Source organism: Phymastichus coffea, unplaced genomic scaffold (assembly GCF_024137745.1).
Source record: "Phymastichus coffea isolate CEN01 unplaced genomic scaffold, Cenicafe_Pcof_1.1 PCOF00051, whole genome shotgun sequence".
Lineage (NCBI taxonomy): Eukaryota > Metazoa > Arthropoda > Insecta > Hymenoptera > Eulophidae > Phymastichus > Phymastichus coffea.
In genome coordinates, this window is record NW_026706862.1 from 1,735,899 (window position 1) to 1,759,771 (window position 23,873).

At 33.2% G+C, this 23,873-nt stretch overlaps 1 protein-coding gene across 1 annotated transcript in view; it reads right to left on the reverse strand.

The window, feature by feature from the left end:
• Nucleotides 1–23,873, reverse strand: part of LOC131665444 (probable 18S rRNA (guanine-N(7))-methyltransferase) — a 162,849-nt gene that overhangs the window by 13,802 nt on the left and 125,174 nt on the right. The window contains 2 exon segments of the mRNA XM_058937324.1: nucleotides 19,174–19,316; nucleotides 19,318–19,598. Coding sequence (XP_058793307.1) covers nucleotides 19,174–19,316; nucleotides 19,318–19,598 — 424 coding nt within the window.

A 23,873-nucleotide genomic window follows, 5' to 3' on the forward strand; every position in this document is an offset into this window, starting at 1 on the left:
CTTAAGCCATACAAAGCTTTTTCTAACTTTAAAACTTTATCAGAATTCTCATTAACATTTTCATAACCTTGTGGTATTTTCACATAAATTTCAGATTTAACTTTTCCATTCAAAAAAGCTGTTTCAACATCCATTTGTTCAATATAAAATTCATTTTGGTTACAGTAAGCTAAAAGTAATTTCAAAGTTTGCAGTCTAGCTACTGGTGAATATATGTCCTCAATTATTTGATCTTGTTAGTATCCACGTACCACAAGTCTCGCTTTTTTCCTACCATCAGATTTATTTGTATAAACCCATCTTAAATCTAAAATTTTCTTATCTATTGGTTTGTCAACTTTTGTCCAAGTTTTATTTTTTTCTATACTTTGAATTTCTTTTACCATAGCATCATTCCACAAAGCAGAATCATTATAAGTCTTAGGTGAATCAGCACTAACAGTATTTACATAAATAAAACTTGTCACTGGTTGACCGTACCAACTAGGTTTTCTTTTCTCTCGCGTTGATTCTCTCCTTTCAAACTTTGAGTTTACTTTTTCATTATCATTACCGCTTGAATTTGTACTAGATTTTTTTCCTTTTTTAAATTCGTTTTCTTTCTTAATTTTATCATTATCATAAAATACTTCATCATCACTCATACTTTCATAACTTATTTCAGATTCATTTTCACTCTCATTATCAGTATCTATTCCTATCCATTTCACATCATCTTCAACTACTTCTACGTGTCTAGCAATTATTATTCTACCGTTCATTAAAACTCTATAACCTATGTTATCATATCCAACCAAAATTCCCATATCAGCTTTTCTGTCCTATTTTGAATGTCTTTTTTCTTCCGGAGTTTTTACAAAGATTTTACTTCCAAAAATTCTTAAATACTTCATACTCGATCTTTTTCCAAAAAATATCTCGTAAGGTGTCCTATTAAGAAGTGTATTCGCAATTGTACGATTTTTTAAGTACGCTGCAGTTTTTACTGCTTCAGGCCAATATCTAATATTTAACTTTGCTTCAGATAATAAACATCTAGCGGTGTCCATGACCGTTCTATTGTATCTCTCCGCTGTTCCATTTAGTGGATGAACATACGGTGGGCAAGGTTCAAGATATATACCTTTATCTCTGATCAAGTTAAAAACATTGTTATTTATGTATTCTTTTCCATTATCGCACCTCAATTTTTCAATCTTTTTACCTGTTAAATTTTCTACTAAATTTATGTACTCAAGAAAACATTGATATACTTCAGTTTTACTTTGAATTGGAAAAATCAATGTGCATTTGCTAAAGTCGTTAATAAATGTGAGAAAATATTTTGAACCTTCGTATCCCGTATTTCTGTGTGGGCCATTTAAGTTAGTATGAACTAATTGAAGGATTTCTGTTGCTCTTGTTCTATTGTTTTCAAAACGTAAATTATGCATTTTATTTTTGATACAGATTCCACATTTCATATACTCTTTTTCTAAGTTTTTTGGAAGTCCTTCGATTAATTCATATTTGCAAAGTTTTTCTAAATAATCAAAATTTACATGGCCAAGAATTCTATGCAATTTTTCTTTTTGACTTATTATTCCAGAATTATTTACGCTAATATTTCTTTTATCAACATATGACGAAATTTTATATAAACCATTTTCATTATACGCAGTATAAATTATATTATTGTTTCTATCATAAATTTGAGATCGATTTCCTTGTGATAAGATTTAAAAATTTTTATTATTTGTAATTCTTGCTTGACTTATTAAATTTCTATCCAATTCTTTTACATAAAAAACATTTGTCATAATTATTTCAGTTCTAAAACTTTTTTGATAAAATGATGTTATAATATTTCCAACTTTTTCACACTTTATTTTTCTACCGTCTGCAATAGTTACATAAATTGGTCTTTCTAACTTTTTAAAATTTGAGAGTTCTTCTTGTTCTAAAAGAAGAAATACGTAAACCGATAATTAAAGTAGTAGGAATTTCTAAAGCTTTCACAACAAATGTAAAAGATATAGAAACTGATATTAATGCAAGAAATTTTAGTCAATACGAAGAAAAATGCAAAGTAAATCATGTATTTACAAATGAAAAAAATAAAACAGTAACTGCAATAGTAGAAGTTCCATCTATTTTATATAAACATATAAAAAACAATAGTAACAAATTATTTATTGGTTGTCAAAACTGCAGAGTCTTCGACGTCATCAATACATATCCGTGTTACAACTGCTCAGGTTTTGGCCACGGCGGCGGAAAGTGTGAAAAAGCAAAAAAAGAGCCAACGTGTTATAAATGTGCAGGCAAGCACCAAGCAAAAATGTGTAGTAGCAGCATACTCCAATGTCCAAACTGCATTTTCCACAATGAAACATATAGTAAAAACTACAACATAAACCATAGTGCAATCGACAGCGAAATGTGTGAAGTTTTAAAAATGAAAATAAAAAGGTATATTGAAATGACAGATTATCCAATTCAACCAACTCATCAAAGATATTTTGGTAGAATAACCTTTGAAACAAACACCCGCAAGATATATAACCGTCCGAGAATAAATAACAGTTTATCGTTATCATCGTTATCTACACCAAGTCCAACAGGTAATAAAACAAGGAGTACTAAATAGTTTTCTGCAATATTACAATATGGATAACAATTTATATGATATTATATTTGAAAATGAACATAAAACAGATAATATTGATGATCTAAACAAATATATATGTAAAGAAAATAATATCATTCTTTGTATAAACATCAGAAGCCTTAAAAAAAATTACAATAAATTACTAGTATTTCTGAAGAACCTCGAAAAAAAACCATGTATAATAGTATGCACAGAAACATGGAATTTAGACAATCATGAAATGTTCCATATTCCAGACTATAAAATATATTACAATGAAAGTAAAATAAACAAATCAGATGGAGTTGTTTTGTATATGAAAGAAGAAATCATCGAAATTACAGAAATTCTTGAAATAGATAAATTAAAAATAATTAACTCTAATATTACACTAGAAAACAACAAAAATTTGATGCTGTCTGCAATTTACAGATCCCATGATTTATCTAAATCTGAATTCCTTTTGAATCTCAAAGAATTATTCAAAATAAACAAAAAATATAAAAACAATATTTTAATGGGAGACTTTAATTTTGATATATTGAGAGAAGAAATACTAGATCAAGATTTTCTACAAGTACTGCTAGAAAATGGATATTGCCCAGGTCTACATACCATAACAAGACCATCCAATATTGATATTAACAAAGGTACATGTATAGATAATTTTTTTGTTAGGCTAGAAAAAGTCAAATATAAAACTTACGTCCTCAACGTACCCTTCAATGATCACTACCCAATAATGATGAGTCTAAGGAATAATTATAAATGTACAAAAAACCCATTTCAAAATAATAAACTATTTTAAACTAAAAAATAAAGCCAAAAGAACTGTTTGGGCTGACATACAAATAATAAAAGACCCTAACCTAGCTACGAACAAATTAATAGAAAAAATACAAACATGTATCAAGGCATCATCTAATAACAATAAACACAATAAGAATAAAATGAACCCAAGGAGTAATTGGATAACTAAAGCAATAACGATATCATGTGCACACAAAGAAAAACTTTATAATAATTGGAAAAAAGATCCCAATAATACAATAAAAAGACAAAAATATAAAAACTATGTAGAAACTTTAAAAAAAACCATAGATCTAGCTAAAGAAAAATATGAAAAAAATCAAATCAAAATAAATCAACACAATCCACGAAAATTATGGAAAATAATCAACAACAAAATTGGGAAGAAAACCAAAAAAAACAATAACATAAATCATCTATTAATAGGTAATAATAAAATTACAAACTCAAACGACATTGCAGAACAAATGAATACATTTTTCAGTACAGTAGGCAAACAGATATGTGATAATATTAGACAACCAATAAATAGTAACATTACTCTACCATCTATGAACAACAACAGTATTTTTCTACATTTAACAAATAGAATAGAAGTTCAACAAACAATAAGAAAAATGGGCAACAAAAATGGAGGATCTGATGGCATCAACACTCAGGTACTAAAGATGATAATAAATCACATAAGTGATCCGTTGACCTATATCTTTAATTTATGCTTACAAAAAGAAATATAGCCTGATGAATTAAAAAGTGCTGAAATTATTCCTATCCATAAAACTAAAGAGAAGTATCTACCAACAAATTATAGACCTATATCTTTAATATCAAATATTGCCAAAATTTTTGAAAAATTAATACAAATCAGGATTACAAGTTTTTTCAACAAACATAATTTATTTTCTAATAAACAATTTGGTTTTAGAAAAGGTCTTAGCACCAAAAATGCCCTATACTACCTAACTAACTCAATATACAATCAACTAGACAAAAGTAAATCAATAGCAGCAACTTTCTTGGATCTAGCGAAAGCTTTTGACACTGTGGACCACAAAATTCTACTCAAAAAACTCTATAGATATGGAATTAGAGGTAGTGCGTATGAACTTATCAAAAGCTATCTAAGTAATAGGAAACAAAGAGTTAAAATCAATGGTGAATATAGTCAATATCAACAAGTCAACATTGGCGTACCACAAGGTACAATATTGGGACCTTTATTTTTCATAATCTATATAAATGATGTTACAATTGCTACCAAATGATAGTGTGTCGGCTTTTGCTGATGACACGGTAATTATCGTGAAAGGCGAAACATGGCATGAAGTCGAAAGAAATATGAATTTCTACTTAAACAAAATATCCATTTGGCTAGCATTGAATAAACTGTCACTAAACATTGACAAAACAGTTTATATGGCTTTTGGAAATAACTGCAATAGCAACTCAACATATCTACATATAAATATAAAGGGTGCACCCATTCGAAAAGTTGATAACACTAAGTACCTTGGAGTGCATTTCGATAGCCATATGAGATGGGACCTGCATACAAACATGCTATACAATAGACTAAAATATCTAACTTATATTTTCCACAAATTATCTAGGATAATGAGCACAGATAATCTACGTATGATTTACTATGCACTTTTCCATAACATAACAACCTATGGTATTATAGCATGGGGTGGAGCATACATTGGAAGACTCAAATATATACAAACTCTACAAACGCGACTATTACAAATAATAAATAAAAACAAGTTTATAAATGGAAAAAATCCACTAAACATAGATCAAACATTCACCATGGAATCTCTAGTGTATCACTATGTCAACCTGCAAGATATGTTCCTAAAGAAAAATTCCGTAACAAGGAAAAAAACTATACAGCCCCTTAAAAGAAAATTAACAATCAGCATTAAAGATAGCTATACAAGAGCTTTAGCCACCTTCAATCAACTACCTTCTCACCTCAAAACTTTAAATAGCAATATAAAAACAATAAAGGACAAAATAAAAAAATGGATCAAAGGCCATCCATACTAGATACTAGATACAGGAATACAATGAACCACAAAATACACTGCAACAATTTACAACAAATCTATTAAAAACTAAAGCAACAAGGGAACTTTGATAGTCTAAATTCAGCATTGGAAGTCCATGTGGATGAGGATAAGGATAAGTTTCTCTTGGATGTAACGACATATTTGTGTTCACAAGGCACTTGTACACTTCATCAAAATCGTTCTCATCGTCGAATGTCTGAATATAACATGAAAAAAATGAAAGTATCAGATAACTACAGAAAAATAATTGAAACAATTGCAAATGTGATTGATATAGCATGGAACTCACAACGGATAACTATTAATACCAAAACAAAAAACGGATTCAAAGAGGGAAAAAGAAACGAAACTTACATTCTAACAAAAACAGATACAACCAACATAAATTTCATTAATAAATGTGAATACTGCACATACAAACAATTAATTGGTAAAAAACCTATACATTTCATAAAAGAAGAAAGCAAAGAAGATCACAAAGAACCAAATATAGATAAAGTAAGATATAAACCCATAGAAACAGTATTTAAACAAATAAATGACATTGCAGACAACAATAGTATGCAAATAGAAACAAGTAAACCAAAAAATACATCAGGAAAACCGATTCTACAAACAAATAATATTCGAATAACCTATGGAGACATCAATTATCTTGGAAACAATAAAGCATTATTATACTTTTATAGAGGTATCAGAGGATATCAAACTTTCACTAATTCATTGCACTCACTGGAACAACAACCTAAATATAAAGATTTGATAGTCTTAGATGACATAGTATTCACAGCAACATGTAAATGCGATTCACATAAACAACATACTGAAATGTTCCCTCATTATAGAGTCACGTGTGCTATAGGACTTACATGTTCAGCTAGACTAAATACATATGAAAGAATATCATATGCAAGAAAAATGAAAGCATCAATGACAACAATTGTAACGGCCAGACAAATGTTAATCAGATATTTGAGATAGAAGAACAAAATTGAAGATATTAGTGAAGTAAGCTTTTATAGGAAGTATTCTTGCTACCAATATTAAGCCATACTTCATTTGTGAAATATTATAAACTATTATACAAAATGACTCTTAGTTTTAAATTTTTTTTTTCCTTTTAATTTCTTTAAGTGTTAGTAGTTTTATAATACCAGACCAGCGAACAGGTTTATCCTCTGCCGGGTTACAAATTTGTAATGTATAATTGTATAATTATTACTACTTGTTGTAATATTTTGTACTATACTCTGGTTAATAATAATAATAATAATAATAATCTAATTTTTCTTGTTCTTTTATATCTGCTTCAGCACTTTTCAATTCATTAATTAATTTCTCAAATTCACTAAAGAAACTATCAGCATTTTCAAAATCTTTCAGTTTTAATTTATCCAGTCTATTTCTCAAAACTATTTGTAAAGAAGTTGATTTTTTTAAGTACATTTCATTAAACTTATTTAATATATCAATTGCTGTTTTTTCATCACATACAAACTCCAATTGTTCATTTGAAATACTAGAATATATTAAGTTCATAGCTTTACAATCATGCTTTTCCCAATCAGTATCTTTCAATTGTTTTTCACGTGTGACTACCTCATCACAAGTTCTAAATTTCAGTAAAAGTAATAATCTTTTTTTCAAAAGGTTGTAATCTTTGCCATCAAAAATAGGAATTTTCATATCCGTATCAGAAGCCATTCTGTATTTTACAACTTCCAAACAAAATTTTCACAACTTTACTCAACGTTCTCGTTCATGCATGTGTAACGTATACTTCAATACTCAAACGTAATCTTTCAACATCAGTCACTTTTTTTTTTAAAATCTAATAAAATATTTATTAATCCTTGTTGATGTGTTATTAAGCTTCAATGCTTCAACTTTATTTTTTGTTTCTAACTGTTTATGATTGCTTCAAACGACTTTATTCTTCGATAAAAAAATTTATTACCTTGATATTTTCAGTATACTTATCAATATCCTCGGTATTTCATTACATTGAGTACTTTATTATCTTCTTTCTACTCATTTATTCGTATAGCTTCAAATTACCATGTGCTCCTGCCATGCACCGCATGACGGCTTCAAAATCGTATCCAATTGCATCTTCTTGATCATTCAATAATTTTTTTTACTTTCGCATTTTATATACTCTTGAATAATATTTCTAGCGATTCACGACACTATTTTTCAACTTTATAAACAAATTTCTGACAACATACACTCAATCAACCTCACTTTTAATCAATCACACTTTTAATCAATCACACTCTGCTACCATGTTAAAAATGACTGGGATAAAAAAGATTGCATCTTCTTAAATAAAATATATTATCATGCAAGTATGTATACAACGTGGATCACATACTCAGAGACACGGTCCGCCTCGAGCAGCCACTCTCTCTAGACTCGCTTTTAAGATACGTACAGATACATCTCGTGCGCTTCTGCGCATGCGCTACTACATACATCTTTTACGCTGCAAATATTAATTCACATATTTCAACACTAATAACAAGGCATAACATTCTTCTGTAATAGTTCTTCCACACTGTAGGTAATTGATTAATATTATACCACTTGAATCCAAAAAAATTTGTAGTCATGGCGTTTCCGGCTTTTCGTACCGTCTTCGCTTTTTTCGGCGCATAATCACCTGGCCTAATTTTCATTTTCGAATGATTTTTCGTTTCTGTCGTATAATAATGAATCCATTTTTCATCAACAGAAACGGAGTGTCGTAAAAACTCCTTTGGATGACGTTGAAACATGCTCAAACATTGCACAGACGCAGTCGCATGAGCTAGCTTGTTATCAACTGTGATCAAGCATGGCATCCATCTTGCAGACATCTTTCTAATGTCCAAACATTCATGTAAAATGTTCCATTTCCACCCTACTTAAATGTTGAGAATCTCACTAATATCACGATCTTTCAAATCAACGATCGGCAAGTACAATAACCTGAACTTTATTGATCATGTCTTAAGTAGTCTCTTTTGGACGTCCAGGACGCTCAGCATCACTTGTGCTTTTACGGCCACAACGAAATTAGTAAATGACTTTTGAACCAGGCCATGAGATGGAGCAGAGTCTCCATAATATTTTCTGAGCTTTTTTTTAGTTTCTTTGATTCATTTTCCCCGTAGGAAATAATATTTAATAAGCACACAAAACTCATTTTTTTCCATAAATATGTTTACACAATGAAAAACTGAATTCAAATGATTGTAAAAAATTTTCAAACCAATGTACTGACTTGAAGCTTTGTATACACACTTATATTATCTTACAGTGCACAAAATACGTTACGATAACACAGCCATCTATCGTGAAGTGAGGAACTTATTGAACGACCGTCGTACAGCTTCCGACCTTGTGTTTTTTTAAAGCTTCTAAATTTATTCAAACATTCAATAAGCTATTGTAACGTTTGAATCTATCTCGCGTTATGAATATAATAGTTCGGACTCTTTACATTGAATTCGCAATTACGTCTCCGAGAAAAGCAAGAAGTTGACACGCGCGTAATCTAAATAATAAAAGAAAATCTTTCGAGTAGCAAACCACGAGGCTTACCAATTCGATGAGCTGTTTCAAAATGCAATTGAGAGCAATCGCATCTATCGGGGAGAGGCCCGACAGCGCCGCGATCACTGCTCAATTTAATTTCTCAACAGCAAATATATTTCAGGAGGGAAGATATCTAAGGCTGCTTTTTTCTCATGAGAGAGATAGTCTCATGAGTTGAGCGCTTAGAGATCTGTAGGAAAGAAGTTTAACAGGCTAACCACTGAACAAGAAATTCGTTTGAGAAAATAGCTGAGGCTTTATTTCTACAACAGTGCTCGCGCTGCTAAGCAAGGTAGGAGAATGAGTCCTCTTGCCGCAGCGATGAGCGAATTTATACATGCGAAATGGGCTTCTTTCTACGCTTGGTAGCCCCTACAACGCTATTTTTGTCATTGACGCAAATTTTGTACATGTTTTATCGCAAAATGGCTCGATCGAAATTGTAATCATGCGATTTAAAAAATTAAACTTGAAATGATGAATTTTTTAACATAAATTACATCTCGAGGAAAAATCGCCTTTCAAAGTTATAAGTTATACAATTTAATAATCAAATTACGCCACTTTTACAATAAAATTATGGAAAATTTTTACATGAAAAAATCGCTAGTGGTTAGAAGAATATTATTCAAATAAAAGATGATTAATGTTGCTCTCTAATTTTGAATAATAATTAAAAAACAGATTTGCAAATTTCTTTTTTAGCGGTTTAAAAATCAGCAAATTAGTGACAATCATAATCATCAATTTTACAGATACGTATGATCGATTTGCTATCTAACAGTGTTATTTTAATTGTTTAAAAAAATTATAAATTGTTTATTTATTGATAACTTAGTGAATAATTAGTTATCAAAGTGTCAAATTCTTGCTTTTCTGTTTCAATACGTCGAGGTTGTAATCGCATGCCCGAAATAAAAATATCGTTGTTTATTGCAAAATAACTAACAACATTAACTTGTAGATTAGATTTGACTAACAAATATCGATTTGAGAGTTATAACAACACGAAATTCAGGATCAGCGCATCAAATTTAACTAAGAAATACTTTTGTTCGTTTAAAAAACTTTATAATTGACGATTTTCTGTTGTAAACAATAAATTTTCCCACGGTCGTGACGTCATGCTCCTTATATGGTAATGTTTTCGCAGAGTTGTCCTAGCACATTTGCATATACGTGTGAAAGCGCCTACGTTCAATTACCGCTTTTCTTTAATAGTCTCGTGTGTGACGGATTGCCGTTTTGTAGAGGAAAATAGGAGACAAATCAGACTGGACCGTTACACTATTAGTTATAACATTTGTTGTTCTAAAATTTTTAGTTTCTCTTTTATGACTTGAATTTTTTTTTCGTTCTGTGATATTCATTATATTGTTAAACTCACACACTCACAAAAGATAATAACAACTTTATTATGAAAGAATGATAGCGAGTTTTATTTTCGAAACTCAGAAATAGGTTAACAACAGGTATTATCAGAATCGAGCTATTGGTACAACTAACTAAAAAAAATCTTAACACCGACGAGAGAGAGGTTGCTTAGCAACGTAAACGTTCTTTTGCTCTTCAGATGAGCCACACATAACATTATCCCCTCGTCTTTCAAATTGTCGTCCCGACAATCTCAAAAAGAAAGGGAAGAAAAGACCAATGATATCAAGCGGGTGAAGTCTTAGTTTTCTCAACCAAAGGCCCGTCTCTTAAAAATTAGCACAGTCTGCTCAAAATCTTCTACTTCTCGAAAATAGCATCATCTTCAAGCGGGCTTTTCCTTCGCTCATGGCCAAAGGGTCCGTCTCTTAAATTAATCCATCTTAAAATTTCGATAGAATCATCAGGGATCATCCACTTGTCAAGCGGGTTAATCCTCAACTCATCCGGTCAAAGGACCCGTTTCTTAACAGCAGAATTGTATCGTTATCATCGGGATCTTGTAATTATAAGCAGATGTATTACTTGATAAGTTATGGACGAGAGTGGGAATGTTGATGTGCTGTGGTACCACAACTCTGTTCCTGCTCTGGCATTTGTCCTGTGGCTCACGGAAAAAAACACAGCTCAAAATAACCGTAAGTAGAGCAGATGAGTTACCTATCGTTATAAATTACCAGTCGGTCAATGGGGACTATCGTTGTCTTATGTTTTAAAGTCTTTTAGATGCAAAACACCACGTCGTTGATTTTCGTTATGATCTTAAATGGTCCCTCCCAGTTACTTTGGAGTTTTGGTGTTTTACCCTTGATGCGACGAGGATTGTAAAACCAAACTTTTAGACCATCTTGAAAATCAGCTTTTCGAGCTATTCTGTCGTATGTTTTCTTTGTTTTTTGAGAAGAAATTCCAATGTTGAGTCTTGCAAAATGATGGATTTTATTGAGTGTGGTCTTGAGTTTGTGTATGTAGGTTCCGGGGGTGAATAGATCATCAGTGGGTGGAGATCCACGCATTAGGTCTAATGGAAGTCATAAGTCAAATCCAGTAACCATCTCGGCTAGAGTAACTCCTGTTGTTGCATGTATCGAAGATCTGTAAGCTAAAAGGTATAATGAAGCCCAGTGATCCCAATCTTTTCGATTATTTGTGATGTATTTAGACAAGTATTCAAGTATTGTTTTGTTTTGTCTTTCAACTTGACCATTCGATTTCGGATGTAACGATGTTGTTCTTGTTTTTCGGATACCAAGTAAGTGAGATAATTCTTTGATTAATTTAGAGTCGAAATTACGACTTTGATCTATATGAATTCCAAGAGGAACTCCATATCTACTTACGAATTCTCGAACAAATAAATCCGCAATAGTTTTCGTTCTCGTATTAGAAAGAGGAAAAACTTCTACTCATTTAGTAAAACAATCTATCAAAACTAAAAGATATTTATTTCCTGAAGAAGAAATTGGGAAACGTCCTAAAATATCCATTTGAATTCTTTCAAAAGGTAAACCTACATCGTAAATTTTCATTAAATAAAAATTTAATTTTAAAATTAAATTTTAATTTAAATTTAAAATTAAATTTTAATTTAAATTTAAAATTAAATTTTAATTTTAATTTAAAATTAAATAAAAATTTCAGTAAATTAAAATGTGGCCTTTGTTAGAAGGACCTTTTTTTGCGATACAGATGGAACAACATCTACACCACTTTTCGACATCATTTTTATAAGAAGACCAATAGAATCTTTTACGAATTTTTTCTAGTGTTTTATTAACTCCAAAATGACCACGAGAAGGAGAATCGTGAGCTTCTTCCAAAATCAGGTCGATGTAGTTTCTGGGTACAATTCATCGAAGAATTTTGGTTTTTAAATCAGGAGAAATCCATTCTCTATATAAAACATCATCTTTAATTACTAGAGAATCCCATTGAGATATATAAATTTTTATATATTCATCTTTAGAAGAAACATCTTGCCATGATAATTTTACCCCATTCTTTTTACTTTCTAAAATTCTAACAGAGGATGTTCCATTTTAATGAACACACCCGAATATCTCTTTCCAGGTTATGTTTAGCGACAAATGTTTCAGACAAGAATTGCTCGATTCTGAGGGAGACATATCCTCATGATTTTGCCTTTGATCTAGAAGGTCAGTTTCATGGTCATAGATCAATTTTGTTTTTTCAAATAGGAACTCCTATTTTTAACTCCGAATTTGGAAAGAGCGGGAAATTCTACGTTCCAGTGACATAGTATCGTGTAAGGTTCAGTTAATCCCCAGAGGTCATGTAGAGATAAAAAATTAATACTTAGGTTATGCTCTTATTTTACTTAGAAAGAAAAAGGCAGTAATTGGTTCGAAAAAAATCATTTTTGCTTTAGGTTATTTAACATAAACTAAGAGATTCTTAAATCCAAAATAAGATTTAATTCAGTTTTTTTTTATTTACAATGATTTAGAAATTTTATATTAATTTATAATGTTGATTTAGAAACTTTAAATTAATAATCTTACAAATACAATGTTTTTTTTGTAAATTTTAAATTCTTTATTGAGCAATTGCTTAAAATAACCACCTGTCGCTTGAATACACAATTTCAGTCATCTTTCAAACTGTATAACAGTGCTTAATGAGACATATCTGGGTATAGTAGCGCACGCTGCCCAAATTTGCTCCATAATATTTTGTCTAATTCTAGGCTGCTCTTGATAAACCATGTTTTTCAGATACTCTCACAAATAATGTTGAATTATAGCTATACGTTATGAGAAATGTGCCTGCACTAATCTGTACGTCATCGATGTGTAGAGAAAGAATGGTAGGAGAGAGGTATGGTGCGATAGACATCGAAAGTACATTGCGTAACTCAGTAGCTTGCATTTTTCTTTTCGTAGTTAGTCATCTCTGTCACTAGTAGGGCAAGCACGTGCGGTTCAATTTCATCGTACATTTATGTTACGTTTTCTTTGCTTTTACTTAATTAAAGCAGTTATTAATTTCATGTAACAAGTATCTATTGTGTAACTCGTTTCTGCTTTCTTTTTTGATTAAACAAGTAATAATATTTTCGGATAGGGCAGTCCAATAATCGTGGAGTAGTTAGAGGAAATTTTGACTATTCACTTTATGATCAAAAAAATAAGAACTCATCAAGTAGCCATTCACAATTCTACACTAGATGTTGATACTCCAATAGTATTATTGAACAATTAAGTTAATATCAGTAAGGATTACTATTTGACTAATTGTGGTAGTTATGTCGATTTACGAGGGTGGTCCGATAAGTACTTAGCCTCACCGCCCGATGGCGCCACTTTCGCAAAAGAAATATTCTATCACGTAGTACAACCTTCTCGATGATTACTGTCAAGATTTCAGCCGGATCGGAGTTGTAGTTTATTTTTGAGAGCGTGTGAAAGCAAGTGTGTCCGTTGATTTTTGAAAAATGGAAAAAGAGCAGTATCGGTCGGTGATTCGATTCTTGTTTTTGGAAGGGAAATCGCGCAGCGAAATCAAAAAGCGCTTGGATGCTATGGTCGGTGAGTCTTCTCCTTCGATGGCGACCGTCAAAAATTGGTTTAACGAGGTTCAATGTGGTTGCACGTCGATTTTTGAAGAGCCACGTCCAGGTGCGCCAAAAACGGCTACCACGGAGGATAACGTGACAAAAATTCACGGTGTCTTATTGGCAGATCGACGATTGAAGGTGCGCGAGATAACTAGGATCGTAGGCATCCCAAAAGACCGCGTGGGTCATGTTCTGCATGAAATTTTGGGCATGAGAAAGCTGTCGGCGCGATGGGTGCCGCGTTTGCTCACTCCGGACAACAAGCGCAACCGTGAGACAACTTCAGAGCAATGTCTGACGCTGTTTAAGTGCAATCCGAAGGAGTTTCTGCGTCGTTTCGTGACAGTCGACGAAACATGGATCCACTGGTATACACCAAAGACCAAGGAACAGTCGGAACAGTGGACTTTATCCGGCGAAAGTGCTCCGAAATAGGCGAAGACTGCCCCATCGGCCGGAAAGGAGATGGCCACCGTTTTCTGGGATTCAGAAGGTGTGATCTGCATCGACTACCTGGAAAGGGGCAAAACGGTCACAGGGCTGTACTATGCCGAACTATTGGGCCGATTCGACGTCGAATTGCAGGAAAAATGGCCCCATTTGGCGAAGGAAAAGTGCTCTTCTACCATGACAATGCACCGGCTCACACCTCCGTCGTGGCCATGGCCAAATTGGTTGAATTAGGCTACAAACTGCTGCCCCATCCACCGTATTCTCCAGATTTGGCCCCGTGCGACTTCTATTTGTTTCCAAACTTGAAAAAGTCACTCGCCGGGCAGAAATTTGAGTCGAATGAGGAGGCAATCGTCGCCACGAAGGCCTACTTTGCAGACCTCGAGGAAACGTATTTTTCAAATGGGTTAAAGAAGTTGGAGCATTGCTGAGCCAGGTGTATTAAACTAAAAGGAGACTATTTTGAAAAATAAAACGCCACTTTTCCAAACTTTTGTAGGCTAAGTACTTATCGGACCACCCTCGTAAGCTGTCATTATTTTGAATGTTGCTTTATCGGAAAAAAGAACAAAGCAAGAAAAACTATAATCTATTTAAATCATTTGTAAATCACATTCACAGAAACATATACGTCGTAATATATCGGCGCCAAAGTCTGCGTTAATGAATGACTGGTTTGCAAAATCCTGATAACTGTTGTTTTAGGAATACTGCTTTTTCTACTTAACTGGTGTGAACTTATCTGAGGATTCATGTGAACCAAAACAAGAACCACTAAAACTTGAATGACATCCCCGTACTCATATCGCCTTCGGCGACCCACATGACCATTTCGTGCTTTTCTTGTTAAACGCCTAATAATCATTGGATTAGAGATTGGTCTACCTTTGTAAAGCTGTGCATTACGTCACGCAGCTGCATGATATTTGCCATGAAATTTTCCTAAAACTAGGGCTATATTCACAATCTCATATGGAGTGGAATCAGTAAAATACATATGTTTTTAGTAAATAATACACATTACTGAAAAATACATTCTAGCAAGGGGATATTCCAAATAATTTATTTGTTTCGATATTATAGATATAATCAATGAGTATAAAAGATTACTAGAATCCACGGAAAAGGTCTATAACGAGTGAAATTGCTGACTCGTTATATCTCTCTCTCTCCCTAGTAGCGATAAGTCAATGTAACATATTTTTCCAAGCCTATCCTATGTACTTATGAATTAATTATATTTATATTAATTTATTATATATATTTACATATGTAGTTACACTTCTGTTCTGATATAAGGTAAGTGAAGTGAGAGATGCGAGTACGCAGGGATACTTCCGTGCGCGACAGCAAGGCGCGGAGAGAGAGAGAGAGAGAACATAGTCGCGCCTTAGTGAGTGACTGCGCGCACTGATTGGCTCATTAAGACGCAATCGAGTAGTTGAGCCCGTGGCGCGAGCAGTAGCTGTCTAGACATGCGAGTGAGCAGACGGAGTCCTTTGTTCCAATTACCTTCTTTCCTTGGACCTTAACTGTGGCCTGCCGCCCTTTTTCTTCGCCCTTGGAGTGTATGTCCCTGTTCAAGGAGGAATTGCGACGTCCTGGCTCTGGGGATGATTTGAACACGTGGGCCATAGCCGGTAGTGCGAAGCATCGTTGTGCTAGGCACCATTACAAAAAGAGACAGAGCTGCGTAGAGCACGTGGTGTTCTATTGTTCGAGCGTACGCCTTAACGCAAACTGTAGAAGCCGTCGGCGTACCTAGAGTTCAGTCACCTGTATTGTAAGTACCGGTTTGATGGTTTGCTCTCTCTCTCTCTCTCTCTCTCTCTCTCTCTCTCTCTCTCTCTCTCTCTCTCTCTCTCTCTCTCTCTCTCTCTCTCTCTCTCTCTCTCTCTCTCTCTCTCTCTCTCTCTCTCTCTCTATTCGTTCACTTAGCGTGCTCTCTCCCTCCTTCCGATCGCCTGCGTTAACTTTTTCTTGATTAAAGATTCTTTTCTTTTAACTTAATCGTGTCCCGCTGCTTTATTCGAACATCCTACCTTCTCGCGCCGACAACCGCTTTTGAATTTCCAACTTTCGCGTTCCTTAGTCAACACTACGAATCTGCGCTGATTCGGCCGTCCTGTCACCGGCGTGACGAGCACCGGACCTGGGAGGACGACTACGTCCAGAGAGCTTCAGACTTCGTTTGTTCGATTATTCCCCATTTATTGTTTTTTTTTATATGTTCACGGGGTAAACCGGGCTAAATCCCCGTTATAGGTCGTAACATAGTTTATTCTCAAATTTTGAACATTACGTAGTATCTTCACTTAGCTTCATTTGTTTGAGTCATAGTGTTATATACAACTGTTTAAGATGGCTTCGGAACAAAAGTGTCAGTTGTAAAATAATATTGATTTCTCCTGACCTTCAAATAATAATCAAAGGTTTTTCAGGGTCAATGGCGTCAACTTAAAAACTTTTTTGATCTCATATGACTTCTGGGGGCCCACCGGACCTCACGCATGGTAACTCACATGAATGTAAAATTTTCCGCTCTTTCCAAGTCCAGACTAAACAAAAAAGGTTCCTAATAAAAGAATAATGTTGACCTTCAACTGACTTTAAAACTGAGTTCAAGAACAACTGAATCAAAACTTCAAGATCAAAGGCAACGTCACGAGGATATCTTCCTTCAAAGTTGAGTAACATTTACCTGAAACATTTTTTGCTAAACATCACTCTGGTAGAGATATACGGATTTATCGATTCAAATGGATGACCCTGTATATATAAAACCCATCTACATTAAAATTGAAATAGAGGTGTTGAACAGTAAATTAACAGAAATGGCATCCTGAATAAAAAAATATATATAAAATAACGAGGTTAACGGATCTCACTTGAAAAAATAATATGATTTGATGACCAATATTGTAAGGATAAATAAGAAAAATTTCAATATGTTTGTCGTAGAAAGACATTACCCCTGATATTGGATTGCAGATTTCACCTTCAGTGCCTTCCTAGGTGATGGATAGGGTAATGCTTTCGAGGGATTATTCATAAAAGAAGTGTATTAAAAACATTTTGACCATATTTCAATTTTTAGTCTATTCACGTTCCTCAAACTTAAAAAAAACAATGTATTTTATGACCGAATCTTAAATAAAAATAGTGATTACCGGAGTGAGACCGGAGAGACCCAAAATTAGTTGAATAAGGTTAATAAAGCCGTATTATATTGTTTCATTAAGAAAGCATATCATAAAAATCAGCCATATTTGAACAAATATAGAAGGTCCGGCAAAATAAATGCAAGGTGGAGTTAACCAGGAGTTCATGCTATCGTAAACATTTTTGACATAATATAAGTATAAAGAACAAGTTGCACTTTGGTAAAAAAATCTTATCCGCGATATATATTGGATCAAATGATCATGAAATATCACAATACTTTTACTACATTTTGTTAGTGACCTTGTCATTATCAATAACTAATTAAATTTTCAATTAATATAAAAAATTAATGTTTTTATTTAGCTCGCATTTCATTTGAATCTTATTACTTATACCTTTTTAGTTTAATGAGTAATAATAGATGTGTAATAAGATGTGTAATAAGATGTGAAATAAGTAATAATAGATTAATAATTGAAATCCAGTCGTGTAGGTCTTAGAATTATTACCAACTACAAAATTGTCAAGGTCGTCGTCGTTGTCAAGGAATTGATCGGAAGTCGTCAAACTAGTACATTTTAAAATTTTTGATCAAAATACTTTTCATTTCTGCGACGTTCTATTATTATTGCCATATAGTATGCCCAAAAATATAAAAAACTTAAAAATATGATGAATAACAACATCGTCAATATTAGTTAGATAAAGTAAATACTATCCATCGCATGATTTACTCATGTGTAGTATATACATTTGAATTTTTCTTAGAACTTAGTTGGACTGTATATTTGCGAAGCAAAAGAAAATCTGTAGCTTTCAATCTAACGTCAACTATATTCGCAAGACTTTCGGTAACATAGTTTTAACACTACCATACGTGAGTGTAAAGTTTGGATTAGTTTTGAAATTTGAGATAGAGAGATCAAATGCATATCCACAAAAATTGCAGTAAAGATGTTGAATCACGATGCATCACTTGCTCGTGTACAACATATAATTTTAAGACAATAAAATTATATTGTTAAAATAATTAAATACGTATAAGTATTTACTAGAATTCTCCTTGATACTTTTCAATTTTAATTCGATTGAAAAAGATTACAAATAAACTATGAAATTGTAAATTTATATAAAATTCAACTTTGCAGTCATTTCTCACTTCTAAAATAAAAAAATTGCCTAAATGACAAAAATTGTTGAAAAAAGTGTTATTCAGTAATTTCAAATTTATGATTTCATAACAGAACATATAATTTTAAGAAGATATACCCGACTAGATTTCAATCGCCATACTATTTTATTTAACATGCATTTCAGGTCACCATGTTACATTCTCGAAAGTAACGAGGCATTTGTTCCCCTTTTTATAAATAACCATTAAAATAATTTTCAATCAATTTCCATGATAATAAACATTCTATAAAATATTTTCAGTATTATTGGAAAACTACCTTATTGGATTATTTTCTTGGTCAGGATAACGTGTTTTCATTAACGGATTTGATGAATATATACAGTTACTAGTCATTAATACCAAAAAAATTTTTTTGGCTTTTGTACTATTTGGAAAATCTATAACAGTTCCACCAAAAAAAACCAGATTTTGTAGCTTCAGCTATGATGACATTTACTTGTTCATTGTTTTCAGGGTAAAATTGGAATATAGCTCGTGCGTGCGTAGATAAACTTGAAAATAGTGTGCGGAAGAATACTTGTAATCTTTTTTTAACAATATGTAATTTCTTGTCGCTATTGCAGAGCCATTGCAGAACTGAAATGCTAATTGCACCATCGAAACATCCAGCACAAAACGAAATGCCTTGTCCAATATCAGATAAAATTAAGTCTCCTTTTCTGTTGCATTTCATAGCTACATCTGAAATAATAAAATGATGTTAATATACTATAATTTTTCTATAATAATGCTAAAACAAATTTATGAACATTAAGAAACAACATTTCGTTGCAATCACAAGTCGTAAGTACTTAACAAATTTACTTTTTGACATGTATATTTGAAATGTCTCCTTAAACTATTCACTATACGGGGTGTCCCATTTTAAAGTTACCACCCCGAAATTTTCGACGGTTGGCGTTGTACTAAAAAATTGTTCAGACAATAGTTGTTTGGGACAATGGGGGCAACCTTTCTGTGAAATCCGGTTTGACCTTGAGATTTATTTTCAAGGTCATTTGAAGGTCAAAGTCATTTTTTGAATAGGAACCTATATTTTTGATCCCGGATTCGGAAAGAGCGGAAAATTCTACGTTTAGATAACGTATTATGTGTGGGGTGCGGTTAACCTCCCCCCCCCCGCCTAAGGTCATGTAAGGGTTAAATTTATGATTTTCTTCATCTATGCATAGGGACGATCGGGCAAGGGTAAGGTTAATTGTAATAACCTAATAACTCCAATAAGCAATAACTCGATAACCCCAATAAACCCAATAACCCAATAACCAAGAGATATTTTGAATAAGGACCGCCATTTTTTATCCCGGATTCGATAAGAGCGGGAAATTCTACGTTTAGATAAAGTATTATGTTGGGGGAGCGGTTCACCTCCCACCCCCATCCCACCGGGGCAAGGGTGAGGTTAATAAGGTATTGATTACCCAGCCAGTGAAGGCAAGGTATTGACTACCCAGCCAATGAAGGTAAGGTATCGATTACCCAGCCAATGAAGGCAAGGTATTGATTACCCAGCCGGATGCTGCGGGTAATACCTTGCCGCCGCACGATATCGGCCTTGACTTGCCCCGAGAGACAACATAATATCAACAATTTCGTTTCTCGAATAATCCAACATATTCCCTCCTTTTAAGTCGACTAAGAAAATTACACTTGAACTATCCTGAGAAGGACTGTTCGCGAATCACTATTGTCATAAACAATACTAAAAAAGTATTATTAAACAATTTAGTTGAAACTTTGTAGGCTTGTCCGGAATCACACCAGAAAAAAGAATGGAAATAACATGTTATCCCACAAAATGGAAATAGACACTTCTCATGAAGGCTTTGAATACATGAAGTCGACTTTGAAAATCCACCTGAAGTTTAAGCTCAAGGTCACTGTTGTTTGACCGTACAATTTTTTTGGGATATTGGGGTTGATAAATTATTGGGGTTATCGGGTTCTTGGATTATTGGGTTATTTGGGTTATCGAGTTATTGGGTTATTAGAATTAACCTTATTCTTGTCCGATCATCCCTGTGCATAGATGAAGAAAATCATAAATTTGACCCCTACATGACCTTAGGCGGGGGGGGGGGGGGTTAACCGCACCCCACACATAATACGTTATCTAAACGTAGAATTTTCCGCTCTTTCCGAATCCGGGATCAAAAATATGGGTTCTTATTCAAAAAATGACTTTGACCTTCAAATGACCTTGAAAATAAATCTTAAGGTCAAATCGGATTTTACAGAAAGGTTGCCCCCATTGTCCCAAACAACTGTTGTCTGAACAATTTTTTTGTACAACGCCAACCGTCGAAAATTTCGGGGTGATTCCTTTAAAATGGGACACCCTGTATAATATTGTTTAAATTTTTTAACTATAATTTTAATTCCTGTTTACAAATGATCACATTTATCAAAATTTATCATAGGTTGTAATAATTCCTTTTATTTGAATCTTAGTGAAAGCTAGATAAGATATGTTTAATATTTATTGTCACAATAATAAATTTGAGTAAATATACTTCTTTGATACACGAATATCGGAAAGTTACCTTAATTAATCGGCCGCTAAGCGATTGCGAATTCGCATGTTCCTTATCTTACTTTTTACTAATGTTAAAAACACCACAGCACAGTTAAAATAGCAAGTAAATCTTTATAACTTTAAATCTAAAAACTTGGTAGTTATTTTTCAGATAATTATGTTTCTGGTTTAGATGTAAATAAAACTGTCCTGCACTCCAGAATATACAAAGTGAAGTTAATTAGGATTGTTATCACGGGGTTTCTAGTCGCGTCAACAATATTTTCGATTGATATAAACCTAGATTGATATAAATTTAGAGACCATTGCCTTTAGTAGAAGAAAAAGCGTCTCATCATCTCAGTTGCACGAGATGATCGGCTCCACGTCGGTAACAGCGCACAATATACACAACTTGACTTGATGGCATAAGAGAGTCATAGACGAGAGTGTAGCTCTCTGGATTCGCGGAAAAAGTCATGGGGCTTATAGGAGTGTGTGTGTACCTTGAACAAACGAGGAAAGCATAGGAGAGTTAGGCAAGATAATACGAGGCGTGAAATAAGAAAAATACAAGATTTAATCTGGAATCAGCAGTTTATACAACAGAATTAAGGCCATGTAGGGGACAGTGCAAAGAGAAAGAGAGGAAAGAGGGAAAGAGTCTTGATCTATCGTTAGTAGTTACAGTATTGACACGTAATCAAACGCTTTTTGTTGGATCAATACCTTACGTGCGGACAAAAGCACCGATGAGCGATCGCTCGTTCGAGCGTTGGATATATACGCTGGTAGTTGCACTTACGATGACAAGTTGGCTTCTTAAATAGCAGTTGCGTGCACTATCGCCTGTGAACGCACTTGCGTTGCTATAGTCATGTTGCCTATGCGAAAAACACGCGGCGAGAATATCGCAGTAAATCTAGATAGTGCACGTCACGTTCTACGCATAGCAGGCAACAGGCAAATTGCAATTGTGAAGATCCGCTGGTCTAGTGGTATAAAAAAGGTGCAAAATAAGAGTAGCGAATAGTGTTATTAGTTTTTGTCTAAATAACGATGAAAAAATTTAACAAGTAAAAAATATCTAAAATTCGAAAAATGAGTGAAAAAAGACAATTATTTGACTCGTTACGTCCATAATCAAACAAATTTGATTTTAATAACATATTTTTTGTGTATTTTGAGTCGCTGTGTTATTAGTTTTTACTAGGTAAGCGATAAATTAAATTTATATCGCAAAATCGTCAAAAAAACTTGAATAATCAATGAAAAAGAGCAGATAATTTGCAGACAACGTTGATGATCGCCCTGAAATAAATGGTATCATTAGCTTTCTCTCATTTTTGCGAAAAAAAATTTGAAGATAATTGATAAGAATCATGCTTTAAATGATCATTATTATTTATAAATATTACATTCTCTTCAATAACATACAAAAAGTAACTTCAAAAATCTAAGGTTTTTTAGCCTGTTTTTCAAACATCTGTAACTTTAAACAAAATGGATGTAGATAAAAGAATAAGGTCTTAAAATGTTTATATGTTGATAGAATATTGGGAAAACTGTGTTCATGTAAAAGATAACCATCCCTTAGAACAGCGTGTGAAATACCCCTAGTATTTAGGCTCACATCCGCGATCGCGACCACATGAAAGATATTAATAACTTCAAAAGAAGCATAAAAAATGAGCTCTCTTATTAAAAGAGGGAGTTTTCGGGGTCGCTGAACACGAATATGACATTGGTAAAGACCTTCGAGGTATCTGGTGCTCAGGATAACCTGTATAAACGTCGTCTTTTGAAGTTTTTCCGAAAAAATTTGTAAAAGTCGCTTGAAACTAATTAGTCAGGGGATTTAGAAGTTGCTGAATATGAATATGGTATCGGCGAGAGTCTTCGAGATACTTCGTGGCTAGGAGGATCGTTATGATATCGTTTACTGGAATTTTCCGCAAAATTGCATAATATTATATAGACGTTTTCACACGTTTTTAAAAAAGTAAAAGTCAAGCTTTCTTACATGAACTCTTCCAGAGGGCTCTCGTACGTTTTTTTTTCGAGCTTCTATATATTGCCTAGATATTTCTATCAATCTTGAGTCATCACTTGAATAACAACCAGTTGAGACAACATCACTGAGAGATCTGGTCAGTTAAGACAAGAACATTTAAATAAATAGTCAGTTGAGATATCACTAAGGGAACCGGCCGATTAAAGCAAGATTTATATGTGTTCCGCTAGCTGATGTAAAATGACTAAAATTCTTAGCCAAATAGGACAAGTTAACTTAGGTTTCAGCTTGTCATGATGAATTTTATATGAATAAAATAATATTTTCTCTAGATATACTTATTGCAACATCACAGATACTGGGGTGTGGTGTATATTTCTCTATATTGAGCCAATATACTATATGACCGTCATAACATAACCCAACG